This window comes from Trichomycterus rosablanca, chromosome 18 (genome assembly GCF_030014385.1).
Source record: "Trichomycterus rosablanca isolate fTriRos1 chromosome 18, fTriRos1.hap1, whole genome shotgun sequence".
In the NCBI taxonomy this organism is placed as follows: Eukaryota; Metazoa; Chordata; class Actinopteri; order Siluriformes; family Trichomycteridae; genus Trichomycterus; species Trichomycterus rosablanca.
Window position 1 is genome coordinate 10877035 of NC_086005.1, and position 22948 is coordinate 10899982.

Consider the following 22948-nt stretch of genomic DNA (forward strand, 5'->3'; position numbering starts at 1 on the left):
TAGCATTATAACATAGAAAGCAGTAACACCCACTGTGTGAACTTGACCACAAGTGCATACTTTCATTCTTGCGAGAACAAACTGTGTAGATAAATAAGCTAGACTTGTAAAGCAGGATTGGAGGTTAGCATTATTAGCACTGATTAACACCAATAAATCTTAACATGTCAGGGCTTTACATATTTGAGATTGGGACAACATGCTGGAACAATTATAGGCATTTTTTGCTATTTTCTTCATACATTTTCTCCCAATTCAGCATAGCCAATTTGTCTTCCGCTGCTGGAGACCGCTTTTGCATCCAAGGGGGGTATATTTGTGTCCATAGAGGGTATATTTGCCTAACACATGCTCCCCTCGATGTGTGCACAGTCCAACAACCCCTCAATACTTCGGTGGATTTGCGCGCCAGGCTAGTTTTGCGCACGGAGAGTCACGCATTACTCCAACTCTGTACAGGCACCTCGGGCTACTACCATGGTCCTTACACAGCAAAGACTCCGCCTTTTTTTTAGCCTGGCCTTTTCCCACCTAGCAGACTTTAGTTGCCAATTTTGTTTGCTGCATGCAATGCCAGTTGTGCCCGCTAGGGGATGCCCAGCCGACTAGTAAAAGAGCTGAGATTCGAACTCGGGGTAATTTAGAATCCCAGGGCTGGTATGCTAGAGGAATACTCCGTTGCTGGGTGCCAAAAGGCATTATTTTCTTACAATATTCGTAGTTCTGTCTGAATAGTGGGTGATTAATCAAGTGCAGAAATTTTAAGGTCTTATACCATATATGATAGGGGTTAGGATCAGGACTATTTTCGATTCGAACCAGAATCCTAGCAGTGGTGGGACTTACTGCTGCACCACCTTACTGAGTCACTCAATGTCAATAACATTGTATTATACTTTGTATGATATCGTACTGTATTGTATAACATACATTTTTCATTGAATACTAAGCAGATTGACATGCCTTGCTTCTGGAAAGCATCACTATAACATAATGCAACTACCACCACCATACTTTACAGTAGAAATAATGTTACCAGACTCATGTGCTCTAGATTTAGACCAGAAGCTGAGGGTCTGGTTTCATTGGAATCACTGGACACAATGCAGTAACACACCCCGAACAGGACCCCGATCCACCGCAGGGCCTCATCCATTCTCCATCTCAGACATAGCCAATCATGTCTGTATGGATACGCCCGACCGACCGATATTACCACTGAGGATTTGAACCCTGTATCCTGCTGTAGTGGGTTAGCAAAATTTACCGCTGTGCCACCCGGGCACTCTCCACTAGTTTTATCAGGCGAAATTATGTTTTGCCTTTTTTGTATTAATTTTTTTGCCTTGGGCTAAACAACAAGAATATTTTAAATATAACAGTATATATAATATATACTTAAATATAATAATACATTTCAACACACAACGATTTTGTTAACTTAATTTAATTATTTGCAAAAAATAACATGTGACCAGTAAAGCACATAGCTTTAGGGTATTTGAGCAAACAAAAGTAAGCTTTACAGCAGCAAATCTATATTTATTGTAAATTTTACCTTCTATATACAGTATGTACATTTATACACTGTAGACTTATTATGTTTTTATTCCTCAGGAGTGAGTGCTCAGACGGTGACACCTTCGGCAGCAACGGTGCTCGTGAACAACAGTGTCAAATTTAATTGCAGTGCAAGCAGACCAGGCTATACAGCCATGACCTGGCTACTGAATGGACGCTTAGCCGTTACCATTTCAGAGTCTGCAGGCGTGCTCGATCACATCGACCATTACTCTGTTGTGAACTACTCAACATTAGGAACAGCCATTTTTGAGTTTATCATCAAGAACGTGACGAGAACCGATACTGGTACCGTGGCTTGTCAAGTGCAAGGTGGAGTGCCTATGACCGCTTCACTGAACATCCAGCGTGAGTAATATTATAGCATGCATGTTCAAGTGATAAAATGAGGTCTTTCCACTTAATTTTAAAACATGGTCAGAAAGTGATAAGTTTTGTTTGTTTATTAGCATTTTAACGTCATGTTTTACAGTTTGGTTACATTCATGACAGGAACGGTAGTTACTCGTTACACAAGATTCATCAGTTCACAAGTTTATATCGAACACAATCATGGACAATTTAGTATCTCCAATTCACCTCATTTGCATGTTTTTGGACTGTGGGGGGAAACCGGAGCTCCCGGAGAAAACCCACGCGGACACGGGGAGAACATGCAAACTCCACACAGAAAGGACCCAGGACCTTCTTGCTGTGAGGCGACAGTGCTACCCACTTAGCCACCGTGCTGCCCCAGCGTTTAAGGTACTGGACTAGTAATCAAAAGGTAGCTGGTTCAAGCCCCGCCTCTGCCAGGTTGTCACTGTTGGGTCCTCGAACAGGGCCTTAAACCCTCAATTGCTTAGACTGTATACTGTAACAGTACTTTGGATAAAAGCGTCTGCTAAATGCTGAAAATGTACATGTTAGAAACATGAGTTAGAAACCGATAAGGCCTGGCTCGCAGTCAACATTCCAATTCATTATAAAAGGGTTGGATGGGGTCGAAATCAACTTCTTTTACACAGAGCTTATGTCTCTAATAGGTTGTACTGGATGTACATTACATAAAACAGTTGTTATGCGTATGGGCTATAGACACCTGATAGGTAGAATGCCTTTATTTGTCGTATATACATATGCAGATGTACAGTACAAGGTATAGTCAGAGTGCAGGGTCAGCCATTGTATGGTGCCCCTGGAGCACAGAGGGTTAGGACCCTTGCTCAAGGGCCCAACAGTGGCTGCATGGCAGAGCTGGAATTCGAACTCTCAACCTTTCAGTTAATAGTCGAAAGCACTACCCACTAGGCTACCACTGTCCCCCACTGGGTTACCACTGTCCCATTTCTTTACCACTTTGCGGTAAATTTTTTGAAAAAAATAAATAAAATGACAAAGAGTATCTTAAAAAAAGTGAATTGATTCTTCCTGTACTATTTGGAGCAAGTATGTGAGGCTTTACTCCTGCATGTAACCAACCTGCAGTGTTGGAATAGGATAACAATAGTGACTTATTGATCCACTCCTCACCGCTTCTTAATTTAGCTGCCACTGAAATCTACCTTAAGACAGATTTTCCAGCTCATTACTTTCTTTTAGAGGTGCATCACAGAGTCGATTTTATTTAGCAAGACATAGTTAAATTAAGCCAGATTCTGAGTTTCTTTGATAACCATGCTCTGCCAAACTCAATACCTAGTTTATGCAATTACTGCATGTACCTCTTTGGATCTACTGTAGTTGCTAACTCAGCTAAATTATTGATAAGATTTCATAAGACCCTAGATATTGATGGATTGTGTGTCCTGTACTTTTACTGCACTCTTTTACTGGGCTGACATTCTAATTAAGATCATGTTAATTCAGTGTGACCCAGTCAGCTCTTTCTGCATCTCATGGGAAATAAGACACTTATTGAAACGCAAAAGTTGTTTCTGTTCTTTCACTGGTCTTCTGCTACGGTGCAAGTCAAATAAGTAAAAATGGAAGATGTTTTTAGACATTTATTAGAAAATATCATAAAAAGTCGTAATTATATTGATTATGTTCATAGCTTGAACAACGTTCATAGATCAGTGCTTAGATTTAAATAAAGGATGATTTAAAAGATCTATGTTTTATGTCTGTTTGTCTCTAGAAAGTGGCACATTGGATATATTGGGGACAGACCGCACTGTTACAGAAGGGGATCAGGTCACGTTCCAGTGTTTCGCAACAGACTGGTTTCCTGCACCAGATATTACCTGGGCTTTGAATGGCACAGCGGTGAATAAAACGCTCTACAACACCACTACCGTGGCAAATGGGAATCTCTCAAACTCCAACAGCACCTTCAAACTCACAGCCATGAACAATGCATCTGTGGAATGTTTGGCATCCATTGCTGCTCTGTCATCGCCTTTAAGCAAGAAAGTCAACCTCACTGTCCGTAAGAACCATTTATGTTTCATTGTACACATCGATTGAAGCTAGAGGTCCAGACCTTATGCAATAGTAGTTTTCCATATCATGCATTCCAAACACACCCATAAACCTTCTATTCCCATGAGCAACACAAGCCAATGTTGAGCATCCGTAAGCTGTACAGAAGGGGGCAGTAAGCACCTTAGTTCAAGCACAATGATCATTCAGGGTGTGTACGTGTAAGCCTTCCTAGATCAGTGGGCGAGTGTTGTGTTGTGACTCAGTCAGTGGAAATTACTAGAGGAAATAGCATTAAAAGAGTCATAAAACAGCAGTCATACTGGATTTAAGTGTTGCTGTTGTCACTGGAACAAGAATCATTACCTCATTTGGGCTCTATTGTTAATGTTGCTGGTGGGCTGGTTTTTATAACATTTTAAAATATCAGTGAAATGACCGTTCTTCCTTTCTGTTTATTTGGACAAAAAAAGAACACAATGCTATTGATGTGAACTGGTCTGACTGGTCCTGCCACACACAGAACTACTATGGTAGCAATATAATTAATCAAGACAATGACGCTTTACATCTAAATAGAGACCTCAGCTGAGTTCCAAGGGCTGCAGTCATAATCCCTGGAATAAAGTAGACGTCCAGTCCTACGATTCACCTGTTTGAACTAGATAGACCGTGTCATGCATGTTTTTGCACTGATTTCACCCTTCTCTTTAGATCCTGCCTGCTCGCACTTCACTTAAAAATGCCCAAGCATAAATTAAAATTCACAGATGAATTACGGAAAAAAAATCTGGGTTTTTGTCTCGGTCGGGATAACTGGAGTCAGAATGCATGACCTGCAAAGCTGACACATACAGGGGTTGGACAAAATAACTGAAACACCTGGTTTTAGACCACAATAATTTATTAGTATGGTGTAGGGCCTCCTTTTGCTGCCAATACAGCATCAATTCGTCTTGAAAATGACATATACAAGTCCTGCACAGTGGTCAGAGGGATTTTAAGCCATTCTTCTTGCAGGATAGTGGCCAGGTCACTACGTGATGCTGGTGGAGGAAAACGTTTCCTGACTCGCTTCTCCAAAACACCCCAAAGTGGCTCAATAATATTTAGATCTGGTGACTGTGCAGGCCATGGGAGATGTTCATCAAACCAATCTTTCACCAGTCTTGCTGTGTGTATTGGTGCATTGTCATCCTGATACACGGCACCGCCATTGGATGCACATGGTCCTCCAGAATGGTTCGGTAGTCCTTGGCAGTGACGCGCCCATCTAGCACAAGTATTGGGCCAAGGGAATGCCATGATATGGCAGCCCAAACCATCACTGATCCACCCCCATGCTTCACTCTGGGCATGCAACAGTCTGGGTGGTACGCTTCTTTGGGGCTTCTCCACACCGTAACTCTCCCGGATGTGGGGAAAACAGTAAAGGTGGACTCATCAGAGAACAATACATGTTTCACATTGTCCACAGCCCAAGATTTGCGCTCCTTGCACCATTGAAACCGACGTTTGGCATTGGCATGAGTGACCAAAGGTTTGGCTATAGCAGCCCGGCCGTGTATATTGACCCTGTGGAGCTCCCGACGGACAGTTCTGGTGGAAACAGGAGAGTTGAGGTGCACATTTAATTCTGCCGTGATTTGGGCAGCCGTGGTTTTATGTTTTTTGGATACAATCCGGGTTAGCACCCGAACATCCCTTTCAGACAGCTTCCTCTTGCGTCCACAGTTAATCCTGTTGGATGTGGTTTGTCCTTCTTGGTGGTATGCTGACATTACCCTGGATACCGTGGCTCTTGATACATCACAAAGACTTGCTGTCTTGGTCACAGATGCACCAGCAAGACGTGCACCAACAATTTGTCCTCTTTTGAACTCTGGTATGTCACCCATAATGTTGTGTGCATTGCAATATTTTGAGCAAAACTGTGCTCTTACCCTGCTAATTGAACCTTCACACTCTGCTCTTACTGGTGCAATGTGCAATTAATGAAGATTGGCCACCAGACTGGTCCAATTTAGCCATGAAACCTCCCACACTAAAATGACAGGTGTTTCAGTTATTTTGTCCAACCCCTGTAGGTGTCAGTGTTAATTAAAGGTGTCAGTTCAGCAAAACATAAAACTGCAGCTAAAGAAAAGAGTTTGTCAGGTAAATGAACTATTTTGTGAGATCGGGTAACACCATACCTTCCGAACCAAACTTTCAACCCCATTCAGATGTCTGTTTGGCCCATGCTGCCATTCTGCCAAGTGTCCTCTTTTAAAAATAAAAAATAACAAAATATGGTCACCTTAGTCAAAACCAAATTTGGATCTTTATAATCGTTTAATGGCCGCTCAGGTGGCGCAGGGGTAAAATACCAGAGCTGGGATTTCGAATACGTCGTATTGAATCTCAGCTCTGCCATCCGGCTGGGCTGGGTGGCCACATGAACAATGATTGGCTTATGTTTAGGGTGGGATGAGCCGGACCAGGGTTCCTTATAACTGGTGCAATTATGACCTCTGCTGGCTGATTGATGGCGCCCGTGCAGAGTTGGGGAATAATGCTGATCAGGGTGTGGCTCTCCGTGCACAAGGCTGGTCCGCATATGAACTCGCCTCGTGCAGGTGAAAAGAGGGAGTTGGTACTGCACACGTGTCGGAGGGGGCGTGTGTCAGTTGCAAAGCTTCTCAGTCAGCAGTGGAGGCTAGTATTGGTAGAGGTGAAGCATAACACAATCAGGGTAATTGGATACGACTAGATTAGGGGAGGAAAATTGGGGGAAAAAATAATGGTTTAATGGTTTAATATATAAATAATAATGGTTTAACTCTAGAGTGCTAAGTTTGTTTTGGAAAAAATATAGTAGGTAAAATTATTGATCATTTTTTGGAAATGTAGAAGTAAAAATTACTAAGTGAAAGAAATACTCAAGTAAAGGGCATAAACTTTAATATCACCGCCTCTGTGTCACAACTGTAACCACAAGAACCCGACTGGGTAACCTTGCACTAGATTAGACCTTTATATCTGACTTGCATAACCGATAGTTTGATTCAAAAGTAGCATTATTAATGATAATGTTCTAGTATATTTAAAAATCTTACCAAAATCAACAAGTGATTAGATTAAAATGTTATTTTTTCACTTTTTATCAGGAAAGCCCAAGGTGAGAGACTACAGAGTGTTGCTAGGTGTCGTTTTGGGCTTCGGCCTGGCTGCACTTCTATTTCTCCTCATCATCCTCATCCTCTTCTGCTGCAAAAAGAGGAGATGGAGTAAGTTTGCATTCTGTCTTTAAAATAAAATGCATTATGAAAGTTTATCACATGGCTACTCAAGCCATATCAGTGCCTTCATCATACTTCAATGCTGGCAGAGGACCTGGTGGGTTAAAGGGATCCTTTGGCTTGCCACAGGATTTTAATGTGTGTCTATGTGAATTTGTGCCCAATTAGTCAAAGAAGCACCTGTGAGGTCAGGATGTTCTAATTCATCCCAAACATATTTTATGGAGTCAAGGTCAGGGTTTTCTTGCAGGCCACTGGAGTTCCACCAACACCAAACTCATCAAAACATGTTTTTGTGGACTTTCTTTGGTGAACGGAGCAAAGTAACACTGATATAGGAAAAGAACCTTCCCTAAACTGTTTCTGCAAAGTGGGAAGCATATAATTGATTTAAGTCGCTAAGCTGTCTAAGTTGTGCTACTGCATTGCGCCCATTTATTCTGGGAAAACCGGACCCACTGCAGCCCTGACCAGGATAAAACCCTGGTAAAACATGAAAATAAAATGACGATGAATGATTTTTTACAGGTGTGGCTAAAACACCTGAACTTAATAATCAGCAGAGGTGTCCACATACATACATACATACAATCAGCAGTTATGTGTTTCCATTATTTTGTCCATGCTGTGTGTATATGCCTAAATAGTAAAGCTGCTCCTCTCCGTTTCATTTTACAGGAGACCCAGCGCCCCTCGATCTCGTTCTCTCACTTAAGAAGAGGCCAGGTAAATCTTGCTGTGAAAAATCATTTCTTTATTTTCACTACCCTTCATCCTGGTCAGGATTGTGGTGGACCTGGCAACCTGGACAGGGCACCAATCTTTCTGCAGGACAAAACACACTCATGCATTGATTTGATCAAAACCAGTGGTAATTTACCCAGTTCCCTCTGTCTTCCTGGGTTTCTTCTGGGTTTCTCCTCCCACCTCTCGAATATGCAGAAGGTGGGTTGCTTTTAATTGCTTTTAGATGTAACTGAGTACTTCAAGATGTGTGACTGTGTACTGCACTGCAATACATTGGTGCCCTGTCCAGGATATATTTATGCATTCTGTTCAGTGTTTCTGGGTGGAGCTGTACCCACCAGGACCCTGACCAGAATGAATAAGTTAGTACAGTAAAGAATAAATCACTAATGAATTCAGGCCAGAAAATGTTTTAATTAGATTGTATTATTTTATTTCTTTTTAGAAACACGCTACGAAGAGCGAGTGAGGTACGTACAACTGGAAGCATTATGGGTTTTCAATACATGTCACAAAAACATTGATGTCTTAAGAATGTGTTCCATGTAGTGAACAAGTAATTGCCCCCTTGCTAATGCCTCTGTACTTGCAAAGAAACAATAAGCGTGCAATATACTTTTTACCCTGCTTTCACCTTGTTCTTCAATGGTCAGGGCCCCCCACAGGACCACTACAGAGCAGGTATTATTTGGGTGGTGGATCATTCTCAGCACTGCAGTGACACTGACATGGTGGTGGTGTGTTAGTGTGTGTTGTGCTGGTATGAGTGGATCAGACAAAGCTCAGAGACGATCGCTCATCTATTGCTGCTGTTTGAGTTGGTCATCTTCTAGACCTTCATCAGTGGTCACAAGACGCTGCCCACGGGGCGCTGTTGGCTGGATGTTTTTGATTGGTGGACTATTCTCAGTCCAGCAGTGACAGTGAGGTGTTTAAAAACTCTATCAGCATTGCTGTGTCTTACCCACTCATACCAGCACAACACACACTAACACACCACCACCATGTCAGTGTCACTGCAGTGCTGAGAATGATCCACCACCTAAATAATACCTGCTCTGTAGTGGTCCTTTGGGGGTCCTGACCATTAAAGAAGCATGAACGGGGGCTAACAAAGCATGTAGAGAAACAGATGGACTACAGTCAGTAATTGTAGAACTACAAAGTGCTTCTATATGATAATTAAGCTGATAAAATGGACAGTGAGTGTAGAAACAAGGAGGTGGTTTTAATGTTATGGCTGATCAGTGTACAAATGTGGAGTAAAAGACAGTATAATGTAAAGTATCAATATACACATTTATTATTATTATTATTATTTGACAGCAAATTAGGGGTCTAGAAAATAAAAAGACATCAGTGTATGTAAGTGGTGTAAGTTCTAGGAAAAACAACCCTAATCAGTCCAACAACATTAGGGCTGGCTGCCTCGACTGTAAGGTGACTCATTGTAGAGTCTGATGGCAGAGGGTAAAAAAGACCTCACGTATCTAATGCATATCATCAGTGATATAAAAATAAATCCTGTTTAAATAAATGAAATGGTTAATGAAAGATAATTAGTAGCCAGGCATGAGTTCAGCCTTGATCTTCACCATCAAAGTCAATCTGTTACTTTGATGTTTCTACAGGAACTTAATGGCATGAAAAAAACAGAGGAGCTATAAGAAAAAGTTACAATGTATCAGTCAGTCTTGGGCGCTCAGATGGCTCAGATATCTAATACGCTAGCCCTTGACTGCTATGATCCTAACGGTTCTATCAACCTAGTCAGGCATCCAACATGCACAATTAGCCAAGACTGAGAGAAGTCACAAGACAAGGTTTCTCATTGCTGCTGCGAATTCGACTTCTACTGTCTGGTCGAGTCATTTGGATGAGTAGTGGGTGGTATGTGGAGATCATAGCGTGACTCTGTATATGTGATACAGCACTCACTACTGTGAGACTCTACCTCTGGCAGGTGAAAAGAAGACTGTCAGCGACTGCATGTGGTTCAGAGGGAATCGCATGCTGGTCTGGAGCTCTCCTCAGTCAGGGTGGGGGTCTTGCAAGTGGCAGATCAACCAGCAATAGGAAATGACTATACTGGGAGAAAAGGGGACAATTGAAAAAAGTAAATATCAGACTTGATAAGAGCAATTACTAAGGCTCTTTGACCCCACTGAACCACAGCGAGAGTTTCCTCTGTGTATAATCATGTTTTGTTTAATGAGCTAAAATAATTTAGTGTGACTAATAGGCAATAAGATGCAATAACATGGAGAAATTTTAGTTTGGGCACCCTGACTAAAAAACTACGGACATCCTTCTAATTGTATAGTCCCCAGATTGTTATTGGGAATTGTCAGCTAATGTCAGTTTCACATCATGACATTTTTATGACTCTTCGGGACGGCACGGTGGCTCAGTGGGTAGCACTGTTCCCTCACAGCAGGAAGGTCCCCAGGTGGGGAGGTCCGGGTCCTTTCTGTGTGGAGTTTGCATGTTCTTCCCATGTCTTCGGGAGCTCCGGTTTCCTTCAACAGTCCAAAGACATGCAAGTGAGGTGAACTGGAGATACAAAATTGTCCATGACTGTGTTTGACATTAAACTTGTGAATTGATGAATCTTGATTCATCTCTGATGAATGTAACCAAAGTGTGTAAAACATGATGTTAAAATCCTAATAAATAAGTAAATAAATTATGACTCTTCAAACCTTGTGCAGACTCATGGTGAGATGGCCGGGTTTTATTCTCCTCTAAAAAAGACAGTTGTTGTCAGTGAGCTGCTAAAAGCTTTCGATTTTTCCTGTAGGGTATACTCACAAAGAGAGAGAGACAATCGCACTTACAGTCGGGATAACCCCGGATATGCTGCAGACAGAAGCAGAGGTGAGGCATACACACGCGCTGTAGATACTCTAATGTGGTTCATCCAAACAACATGGTCAAAATCGAGAGAGGGAATCTGGTGAACACATAATCACACTATTAAATATAGACAGGAAAATCAGACAACATTATATATAAGTAACTCTATATGTGGACACTTGGCTATGAATTTTTTAGACATCCCAGTTAAAAACCACAAAGTTAAGCCTAATAATTAGGGATGTAACGATACACTCTACCCACGATGCGATTCACGATACTGGGTTCACTATACGATTTTTTCCTTTTATTATTTCTCCTAAAATAAGAAAATAAAATACTGTATTTGTGATTATCTTTTATTTATCTAAATAATGAATGTCCTTTTAATTGTGAGGTAGGTACAAACTATGCAAAACCATTTTGAATTGAAACCCTGAATTTGGCAACCAGGCATATAGCGCCAGTGACGTCAACCAGGCGAGGTGTATAGCGCCAGTGCCCTCTGCTGTTTAAAGTGAATATTGATTCATTTTACATGTCAAATCGACTTAAATCGTGGAATTTTTGAATCGGTTATTAACTGTATTGTGGTGCATCGTTACATCCCTACTAATAATATTAAGAGTTTGTACGCTGCAGACTGTTTAAAATACTTGTTTGTTTTATTATTATTATTATTATTATTATTATTAATAGTTAAATGTTAAATGTATTATTTTTTCTCGCTGTAGATGATTCCAGTGGGCTGTATTCCGTCAGTGCGCTTCGGCCCAATTATAACCACAATTTTCAGGTAACACTGAAGAATAAAGGAAAAACCTTTAACCTACACATGCTTACATATTTCACTTTGCTCTGTGCTAAAATAAAGTCTTTTTAATTTGCAGCTTCCTGATTATAATCAAGTTGCCCATGGTTCCCAATACGGAAATGACAGTCTGGATTACTACAGTGCCAACAACAAACACAGACATGCAACTATAGTTTAAATACATTATAGATGATTATATATTACTCTCAGGTTCTTTCTTCCACAAAGACATGCAGTCAGGCCAGTTGGAGGTAGGCATGGGTGTGGGTGAATGTGTTGATGAATGTGTGTGAATGGACTGGTGACCTGCCTGGGGTGTTTCCTGCCACTCACTGAATGAATCAGACCCACCATGACCCTGAATAGGATAATAAGGTGGGAAAATGGACAGTGAATGAATGAATGAGTATACATTACACATAATAAAACTGCATATATGTGCAAGAAGCAAGATCAATTTTAGCCACATGGTGCATTGACTGCCGTGTAAACAAAAAGTTCTATATACATATTTTTTTTACCTCTTACTATACTTGTATATTCTTTTATATATTTTGTTTGTCTGTATGAGCATGTATGTTTTGTTGTCATTTTAGTGCAAAAGTAACATTTCAGCAACATTCTGATGATGTTTATAACATTATTTGCATAAAATGCACAAGGCAGTTGCATAGGGCACAGTGTAGCCTAATGGTTAAGGTACTGGCCCAGTAATCTGAAGGATGCCGGTTCAAGCCTCACCACTGCCAGGTTGCCACTGTTGGGCCTTTAAACAAGGCCCTTAACCCTCAGTTGCTTGGATTGTATACTGTCACGACTAAGTCGCTTTGGATAAAAGCGTCTGCTGAATGCCGAAAACGCAACTCGAATCCATAGTTCCATTATGAATGGACACAACACATTTACTGTTTAGGATAAGTGTTTTGTTGGTTATTGTACTTCTACAAAAATCCAATTCAACCCGCTCAGGTGGCGCAGCGGTAAAAACACACGCTAGCACACCAGACCTGGGATTTCAAATACATCGCTGAGCTGTTCATGTGGCTGGGCTGAGCGGCCACATGAACAACAATTGGCCTGTTGTTCATATAGGGGTGGGGTATTAAGCCGGATAGGGACTCCTCGTAACTGATGCAGTACGACCTCTGCTGGCTGATTGATGACACCTGCACAGAGGCGGGGAAAGAGTGCAGATCAGGGTGTGTCTCTCTGTACACAAGTTTCCAATTCAAATGTACACACATAATGACTTCTTACTTCATACTTATAAGCAAAAAAGCCATGTTTTACTGTGGAATTACAGCTTTAGGGATCATTTACTTAATTCTCCTGTCTCCAAACATGATGAGCCAATTTATTACCAAATTTTTCTATTATTGTTTTATCTGCCATTGGTTTTTACTGGTTTAAATGCTCATGGGCAAATTTTAGACGTTCATTTCTGTAGCTGAGAAGTTTTGTGTCGGGTGTAGGAATAGAGATAATTGTGTTGCGCCAAACTGGGTATTGTTTTCTCAATGGGTGCAGTGGTAAATTATGCTAGCCTACAACTGCTGGGATCCAGGGTTTGAATCCTCAGCGGTGCTATCATCCAGTTGGGCATGTACATACAGATATCATTGGTTATGTCGGAGTAGGGGGGTAGGGGAGACCGAGGCGTTGCGATAGCTTGTCATTTTCTCAAGGGGGGCAGCAGTAAAGTATGCTAGCTCACGACCGCTGGGATCCAGGGCTTGATTCCTGAGTGGTGCTATTGGCTGGTTGGGCGTCTACATACAGATTTCATTGGCCATGTCTGAGGAGGGGGGTAGGGGAGACCAAGGTTGTTTGGTGTGCAATGGTTTGGTGTCCTGTCCAGGGTGTGGTATTGCTTTGCGCCCAGTGATTTGGGAGACCCTGACCAAGATAAAGCAGTAGTAAACACATGAATAGATGCCCATATATGACTGAAAAGTTAGATTTGTAGGTTTTAGGATAAAGGCTAAAGTTTGTGCATGTCATAAAACTAAACATACAGTTCAAAAATATACATTCAGCAATTTTAATCAATTGTGTGGGGTTTAAAGTTCCATAAGTTCCATAAAAGTTCATTTAACTTGTGCCATGGCCTCCTAATTCCTTAACAATTATGGTTGATTTAAGTTCAGAAATGTCTATATGTCCGTCTAAACAGTGCACCCATGACAAAATACATGGAACAGTGGTCGATTTGCTGATTTGCTAAGAGAAAATTAAAAAAATCCAGATAGTCAGACGTAATTAAGAACCACCAACCACTGGCTTAGAGGCAGCCGAGCAAGAAGGAAAGCAGTCATATAAACGAACAATTAAATAAAGCATTAAAGAAAGCATCTTTTTTTTCACATTCCTGACTGCTACTGCTATAAATTAGAGACACCGGTCATCTTTAAATATTCACGTATGTTTTTGTGTTATTTATAAAATAAAATGAATCTCAGTCTCGCTGGACATTGTGTGAATGTATGAATTGCTCTATTTTGTCCCGATTACTGTTTATTTACTATCAACACGTTGTGCTTTAATGAGAATACGCGAGCAAACTAATTTTATTGATGGCTATTTTATGTGGTTCGTAGTGCTTTATGAGGCGTATTTCATTAATCAAACGAATCATTTATCGTGTTTTCGTTCCCCATGGGCCAAACACATTATTTAAACTCAATGATGCCCGTGTATGTTATGACTACTTAAGTAAAATGATAAATGAAAGTTTAGCTCAGAGTGGCCAAATCATTTCCTCTTCATTAATTAAGCATTAGCGTTTAAAATATGTGGACACTCAACATCACATCCAAAACCACGACTATTAATTTGGGGTTGCTGCTATTGCTGCGGGGCGGCACGGTGGCTCAGTGGGTAGCAATGTCGCCTCACAGCAAGAAGGTCCTGGGTTCGATCCCCAGACGGGGCGGTCCGGGTCCTTTCTGTGCCGAGTTTGCATGTTCTCTCCGGGAGCACCGGTTTCCTCCCACAGTCCAAAAACATGGTCAGGTTAATTGGAGACACTGAATTGCCCTATAGGTGAATGGGTGTGTGTATGTGTGTCTGCCATGCGATGGACTGGCACCCCGTCCAGGGTGTTACTGTGTGCCTTGCGCCCATTGAAAAGCTGGGATAGGCTCCAGCATCCCCCCCTTCCCCACGACCTTGATTGGATAAGCGGTTAAGAAAGTGAGTGAGTGTTTGTGATGACTGGGTCGTGAAAGTTTTAAAAACCCCAGCGTTAGGGGACAATTACTTTTTCCACATCACTGTATTTAACTGAAGCTTTTTGACTCAGCGGCTATATATCTGTAATTAACACACGTGGTACATTTACTGGTGTGCACAGAAGCCCTCCATGTACCAACTACATGAATCTGAGCATAGTTTTATCTTCCAAAATAATGAAGACTGATAAATAAATAAATAAAGTGCAGTTAATGGGCGTGTGCAGTCTGGCAGTGACTCCCCTGTGGCTTATTATGAGCTGAGGTTTCTCCTTGTCCGCGTCTCGCACCGTTGAGCAGCTGATGCCACCAGCCTGTGCACAATTAGAAAAGAACTTATGTATTGTGGGGGTACCTAGTAACTTAACACTTTTGTTTTTATTGAATATTCATACAGATTTTTTTGTTTGTAATGTATACACATGCTTTGACTTTGTATTTAAAAATAATGTATTTATATGCATTAAAATACGCTATATGGATAAAAGTATTGGGACACCTCTTTTTAATGATTGAATTCACCTGTTTCAGCTGCAACATTGCTAACAGGTGTATTAAATAAATTATATAAGGGCATTTATATGCTTGTAACTTCACAGTAACAGTGTAAACAGTTTCCAGTTCCAGCATGATTGTCTGCCTGTGCACAAGCTCTATAAAGACAACGAAATTTGGAGCCCTGACCTCAGCCCCACTGAACAGCTTTGGAATGAACTGGAACATTAACTGAGGCTTTCTTGACCAACATAAGTGCCCAGCCACACCCATTCTCTTTTGACTGAATTGGCAAACACTGATCAGCCATAACATTAAAACCACCTCCTTGTTTCTACACTCACTGTCTATTTTATCAGCTCCACTTACCATATAGAAGCACTTTGTAGATCTACAATTACTGACTGTAGTCCATCTGTTTCTCTACATGCTTTGTTAGCCCCCTTTCGTGCTGTTCTTCAATAGTCAGGACTCTCTCAGAGTATTTGGGTGGTGGATGATTCTCAGCACTGCAGTGACACTGACATGGTGGTGGTGTGTTAGTGTGTGTTGTGCTGGTATGAGTGAATAAGACACAGCAGCGCTGATGGAGTTTTTAAACACCTCACTGTCACTGCTGGACTGAGAATAGTCCACCAACCAAAAATATTCAGCCAACAACGCCCCGTGGGCAGCGTCCTGTGACCACTGATGAAGGTCTAGAAGATGACCAACTCAAACAGCAGCAATAGATGAGCGATCATCTCCGACTTTACATCTACCTACAAGGTGGACCAACTAGGTAGGAGTGTCTAATAGAGTGAACAGTGAGTGGACACGGTATTTGAAAACTCCAGCAGCGCTGCTGTGTCTGATTCACTCATACCAGCACAACACACTAACACACCACCACCATGTCATTGTCACTGCAGTGTTGAGAATGATCGTGAGGTGTCCTGACCATTGAAGAACAGGGTGAAAGCAGGCTAAATAGGTATGTAGAGAAACAGATGGACTACAGTGAGTAATTGTAGAACTACAAAGTGGACAGTGAGTGTAGAAATCAGGAGGTGGTTTTAATGTTATGCCTGATCGGTGTATATATGTCAAAAGTTCACATATATATACATTTGTGTATGTGAACTTTTGACCTAAACTATTTATAGCAATCATTTTGGCTTGAAGCAGCTTTTTCATGGTGGCATTTTGGACATAGCACTAATCAGGTCCACATCTTCACTCGTAACTGTTTGACTTAATGCTTTCTCAATCTCTCATCTGAATTAAAGATTGGTCCTAATGAAGCTTTGATTCTGGAAAGTTAGCAAGACGGTGTCCAAATTACCTTCGATTTTAATCAACCAAGTTCTTATCAGGAATGCCAGGCACACACCCATCAATACTAACAGGTAACTTGTGTTTTATCTCTGGGTTTTGTGAGTCATGAGTTGATTTATGCTAAGCACTATATCACTAACTTTTAATCACCTTATTTGCTACATAGTAAACTATAGGTACTCAATTATTAAAATAGGTATGGTTTGTTTTGAGGTATTTTTAAACAACTCTTCCCTGTGAGAACACAAATGTAGTTCACATACTGGTTTTGCTAAGCTTCAAATGTTGTTGTTAATTACACAATACACTAGCCGAGCTAGCCAGCCACATGTATCGCGCTAATGTTAGACGATTCATTAATTTCAGTTTGTTTACATCTGACTAACTTCACTTCCCGGCAGCAGATCATTTTCACACCAGCCCAGTTTACAAGCAATCTAATCAAACTTTAAGCAAGCTATTGTTTTTTTTAGGTTTAAAAGCAGTAGCTTGGTTTACTAGAAACCTATAAAATAAACTATTTTATTTATTAAGACTAGAGCTAGACTAGAGCTCCATAAAATTAACACCAGCAGCTTTGTTTACTAGCAGACTAGGCTAACACTAGATTAGCTATTGTATTGTATAATATAAATCAACAACAAAATTAACTAGCGTGCTAGCGAAAGGTTAGATGCATTTACAGCATTTAGCAGACGCCTTTAACCCAAAGCGACTTACAATTATGACCGAATACAATTTGAGCAATTGAGGGTTAAGAGCCTTGCTCAGGAGCCCAACAGTGGCCATTTATTGGCATTTGAGCTTGAACCGGCAACCTTCTAATTACTAATCCAGTACCCTAACCACTGAGCTACCACTGCTCTATTGCATGTCTTGCATGTCCTCCCTGTGTCTGTGTGGGTTTCCTCCGGGAGGTCCGGTTTCCTCCCCCAGTCCAAAAACATGCAGTCAGGATAATTGGAGACACTGAATTGCCCTGGTGAATGGGTGTGTGTATTTGTGTCTGCCCTGTGATGGACTGGCGCCCCATCCAGGGTGTTACTGTGTGCCTTGTGCCCATTGAAAAGCTGGGATAGGCTCCAGCGCCCCCTGTGACCCATATTGTATAAGCGGTTAAGAAAGTGAGTGAGTGAGTGAGACTACATATGTGTAAATTAAATTATTTCTAACAAATGTAATAGCAAGTGTAATGCATAAAGAATTTAATTACAGCGCATCATCTTTCAGTTCAGTCTGAGGTAGAATAAAGTCTGTTGGTGATTTCTGGATCTGAGTGCAGTCCCTGCAGATTCCCAACACATTCGGCATTCAAGCAGTAAAGCCTTAAATATTTTATAAACCGGTTCATCACAAAGCCGTGGCTTCACTTGAAACATGCAGATTGTGACTGTAGGGGAAACACCTAGCTGCAACTTGTGAGATCTGCATGTGTAATAAATATCACACTAATTTTTATCCGATCAAGACAATAAAAGTATTTTAATGAACAAGTCTGTGCCAGTAAATCCATTAGTGAAGCGTCATTAACAGCATGTTTTACATAACATGCTTCGGGACTCAAAATCAGTGTGATACTGCAGTGTAAAGCTGCATGTTTTCTCTGTACAATCCTAATAATAATACATTATGTAAATACTTTATATACATATTTAACTCTGTACATTTGTACCAACAGATCACATTCCACTGACCTGTACGCCGAACAACCATAACATTAAAACCACCTCCTTGTTTCTACACTCAGTGTCCATTTTATCAGCTCCACTTACCATATAGGAGCACTTTGTAGTTCTACAATTACTGTCTGTAGTCCATATGTTTCTCTGCATGCTGTTCTTTAATGGTCAGGACCCCCACAGGACCACCACAGAGCAGGTATTATTTGGGTGGTGGATGATTTTCAGCACTGCAGTGACACTGACATGGTGGTGGTGTGTTAGTGTGTGTTGTGCTGGTATGAGTGGATCAGACACAGCAGCACTGCTGGAGTTTTAAGTCACATTGGATAGTGTGACAGTATAGACAGACTTCGTTAGTATAGTGGACAGTATCTCCGCCTGTCACGCGGAAGACCGGGGTTCGATTCCCCGACGGGGAGGTGCAAATTCCTTTTGGGACAGTGGTAGCCTAGTGGGTAGAGCTTTGGGCTATCAACCGGAAGATTGGTGGTTCAAATCCAGGCTCTGCTATGCAGCCACTGTTGGGTCCTTGAGCAAGACCCTTAACACTGTCTGCTCCAGGGGCGTCGTAAGGTGGCTGACCCTGTGCTCTGACCCCAGCTTCCAAACAAGCTGGGATATGCGAAGAAAGAATTTCATTGTACTGTACACCTGTATATGTATATATGACAAATAAAGTAAATCTTCTTCTTCTTCTTCTAAAGTAATTCGACCCTGTTGGGTTTCAAACCTTAGCATTAACATCGCAATCTAACCAATCCCCCAGTAATGGGGGGTTCACTGCCCTGTCCATTTTCACCCTTTCCCAATTCCACAGACTTGATCGGGCTAATGAAGTCTTGATAATTGGCTTATAAAGTAAGATCAAGTGTGTTACAATCTTATACAAGTTCAAACCCCTCAGCTTTACATTTGTCTGAGAGGGCGTGCACTGGTTTGGGGTTTTCCTTGACCAACGTAGATGTTAAAAGAACTATAAACAACAGAGAGTGCAAAGTTACTTCAGAACCAGTGTTAGGAACTACTGATTTATTTGAAGCAGCACAGCACTGCAGGGCTTCATTCTGTCTCCACACTCATTACTGGTGTCCATAAATGTTTGATTAGTATTTCAGATGAATGTACAGGGCTTCTGAACAGAGAATGCTGACGGGAACTAAATTTAACAACCTATTTCCCAAATGTGCACATAAATGCAGACTAATTTAGATTACATTTAAATGAAAAATATATCACAGTGCTCTGGAACTCCAGGACTATTGGTCAAAAGTTTACATGCACTTGTAATAAGGGCAGTCTTATTTATTTGTCTTTTCAAATTTTTGTATTTGGTAAGTGAAAAACTGGAACCTATACTTCTTTGTCTAAAAAAATCACAAATTGGGGTGAAAGTATACACGCAGCAACCTATTGGTAAAAGGACCTTGGATATTTCATAAAATACATCAAAAACAACAATCTGTGATTTGTTAATTCTTTTAAAATATTACAAAGATTTTCACAGTTTTTCTTAATCATTCTATTTTGTATAAATAAATAAATGTAGATTTTTAACGTTTAACATTTGTTTTGCATTCAGTTCATCCATATCAACTTATAATTGTGAACGAATACAATCCAGTCAATTCAGCCTCAAGGTTCTTGGTTCAGGACCAACAGTGGCAACCTAGAAATGGTGGGGCATGAACCAGTGACCTTCCAATATCTAGTTTAATATCTTAGCTGTAAATACATGGTTAATGTAAAGGATTTGGTGTGAGAAAACTGGAACATCTGTAGAATTAAAAGTTGATTGCTAGCCATGTGTTCCAGTCCAACATTAGTATATGACCTTATAAATGTTTTTTTTTTCTATTTATTTATGCATTTTTATTCTATTTTTTGTCTTTCGCTGCTGTGGAATCCACTGTCGCCTCACAGCAGAAGGTCCTGGGTTTTCTCCGGGAGCTCCGGTTTCCTCCCACAGTCCAAAAACATGCAGTCAGGTTAATTGGAGACACTGAATTGCCCTATAGGTGAATGGGGGCGTGTATGAGTGTGTGTGTGTGTGTGTGTGTGTGTGTGTGTCTGCCCTGTGATGGACTGGCGCCCTGTCCAGGTGTCCAGGGTGTTACTGTGTGCCTTGCGCCCATTGAAAAGCTGGGATAGGCTCCAGCACAACCGCAGTGAGTGAGTGCTGTGGATCCCTGATTGCGTTTGAGGAGGGTATATTGCTGCCTACTCCCCCTCCGACGCATGCGCAATCCTAGCGGACCCCTTCTTTTACGCCCGTGCTTTGGTGGATTCGCACATGAGGCTCATCCAATGTCTGCACAGGCACCTCGGTCTGCTAACCAGGGTCCTTGCACAGCATTTGAAGACCCCACCCACTTGGTCCGGTCATTTCCCCACCCAGCAGATGTCGCCTAGCCAATCGGTAGCAGAGCCAAAATTTGAACCGGGATGTTCAGAATCTCTGTGCTGGTGTGCTGGCGGAATATCACGCTGCGCCACCTGAGCTCCTCCTTGAATGAATGGGCGCACAGCACAATATGGAGCTTGTTATAGCCTCAGAGGGAGAGATCTGGGGGTGGGTGCCATATTTATAGACATGGTTTTGGAATGGGGTGCCTAACCATCAAGCTCATGGTCAGGTGTAGTGTACAGCAGTACTATACATAACAAAGGTTGAATATTATATAAAAGGTTTATAGGGTAAAACAAAGGTTTTATAGGGATGTGTTGTACTACATCAGCATGATCTAAAATATGAAAGCCCCTGAATGTGTCACACTGGATACATCACCTCAACAATTCCAAATTACTGTCAATTATGTAAATACTCCTCTTTATGAAGCAAAGTTCACCCCCCACAGGGTGTTGGAGATTTTTATTAGGCTTTCAGAGGTGTTTGATTTTTCCATAATCTCTGCTGCTGCATTGGAAGCTATTAATAACGCGGAGCAAGGCTGTCCACGACCGACAGAGGTATTGAATGAGTAAATGAGTGAGAAAGTGAATTCATAAAAATGTCAGCCGTGTAACTCGTATACACTATCTTCCACGGAGCTTTGTTGCTGGGCAGAATTAACGCCAGCTCTGCTAAATATAACACCAAGCTCATTGATTCCAGGACAAACAGACTGTGTTTTTCCTTCTTTTTTTTTTTCTTCTTCAGTGTTTGTAGCTTCTCTTCAGTACAGAGCAGGAATTCAGTACCATAAAACATTCAGCCTCCAATCTATTCCAACCCTGTAATACCAAACCAGTTCATCAAAACCTGTGTAAGAATGTGAGAATAAACGGTTTAATTACTAAAAAAAAAAATCACCTTTGTGAAGTCTAGCTATATGTTACATACTGTCCACACATTGAAATGAAGTCTTTAGAGCATTAAAAACAAATCAGGGATCTAATCAGCCTCCAAACTATTCTGATGTAATACCAAACCAGTAAATTGAAATCTGGGTAAGAATTTGAGAATAAACTGTTTAATTACTTCAAAAGAATAACAAGACTTTGTGAAGTCTAGTAGTATGGAATAGACTGTCCACACATTAAAACGAAGTCTTACTCACTCACTCACTCACTCACTCACTTTCTTAACAGCGTATTCAATTAGGATCATTGGGGGGGAGCCTATCCCAGCTTTTCAATGGGCTCAAGGCACACTGTAACACCCTGGACAGGGCACCAGTCCATCGCAGGGTAGACACACATACACACACCCATTCACCTATAGTGCAATTGTCTCCAATTAACCCGACTGCATGTTTTTGGACTGTGGGAGGAAACCGGAGCTCCCGGAGGAAACCCAAGGAGACACGGGGAGAACATGCAAACTCCACACAGAAAGGACCCAGACCGCCCCGCCTGGGGATTGAACCCTTGCTATGAGGCGACAGTGCTACCCACCGAGCCACCGTGCCACCCTAAAACAAAGTCTTTAGAGCATTAAAAGCTAATCAGGAATCTAATCATTGAGAAAAACATCTGGAATGGGATGGAAGAGCATCTGCAAATCACTGAACATGCTCAGAGCTCAGTTTAGTTCTTCATAAAAAAAGACAAATATACATCTAAAACAATTCTTTCAATATCAGGCCAAAATTTTAAACTATTCTTAGCTACTGGTTTGTTAGAATGGCTACTGTAGTACTACGACTTAGTTGCAGAACGACTGAAGTCCATATCCAACGGGTTACACCAAAAGGTAGTACAAGAAAAAAAGCCTTTATTGAAAGAATATGTCCCATCAAAGTGGCAGAAGGTATTAAGGTCTAATTAGACTTAAGTGGATTGTGGTATGTGTGGTAAGTGTGGATATAAGTATTAAAATATAATCCCAGAAACAATGGAAAAACTGGTCTGCCATGTATTTAAAGCATAAAAGAACATGGGGAAACCGTCCACAATCCAGTGAGTTTCACATCACTATGCGCTTAACAGTTGCCATGGAAAAATAAAGCCTCAGTTATAAAAACACTCACCTGTAAGCTCAATCAGTCATATTAACAAAGAAAAGGCAGGAGCAGGGGCTTACTTCTTTAAGTAGAACACAAT

General features: G+C 41.2%; 1 protein-coding gene across 2 annotated transcripts in view; it reads left to right on the forward strand.

The window, feature by feature from the left end:
- The window catches only part of igsf5a (immunoglobulin superfamily, member 5a), a 28938-nt gene extending 16729 nt beyond the window's left edge, over positions 1–12209 (forward strand). For both annotated transcript variants that reach the window (XM_063014413.1, XM_063014414.1), the window contains 8 exons: positions 1618–1929; positions 3701–3991; positions 7134–7253; positions 7944–7991; positions 8458–8482; positions 10813–10889; positions 11603–11664; positions 11759–12209. In XM_063014413.1, the coding sequence (XP_062870483.1) occupies positions 1618–1929; positions 3701–3991; positions 7134–7253; positions 7944–7991; positions 8458–8482; positions 10813–10889; positions 11603–11664; positions 11759–11860 (1037 nt within the window). In that variant the 3' untranslated portion in view covers positions 11861–12209. The remainder of the gene's footprint in view (positions 1–1617; positions 1930–3700; positions 3992–7133; positions 7254–7943; positions 7992–8457; positions 8483–10812; positions 10890–11602; positions 11665–11758) is intronic.
- Positions 12210–22948: the final 10739 nt, after the last annotated feature.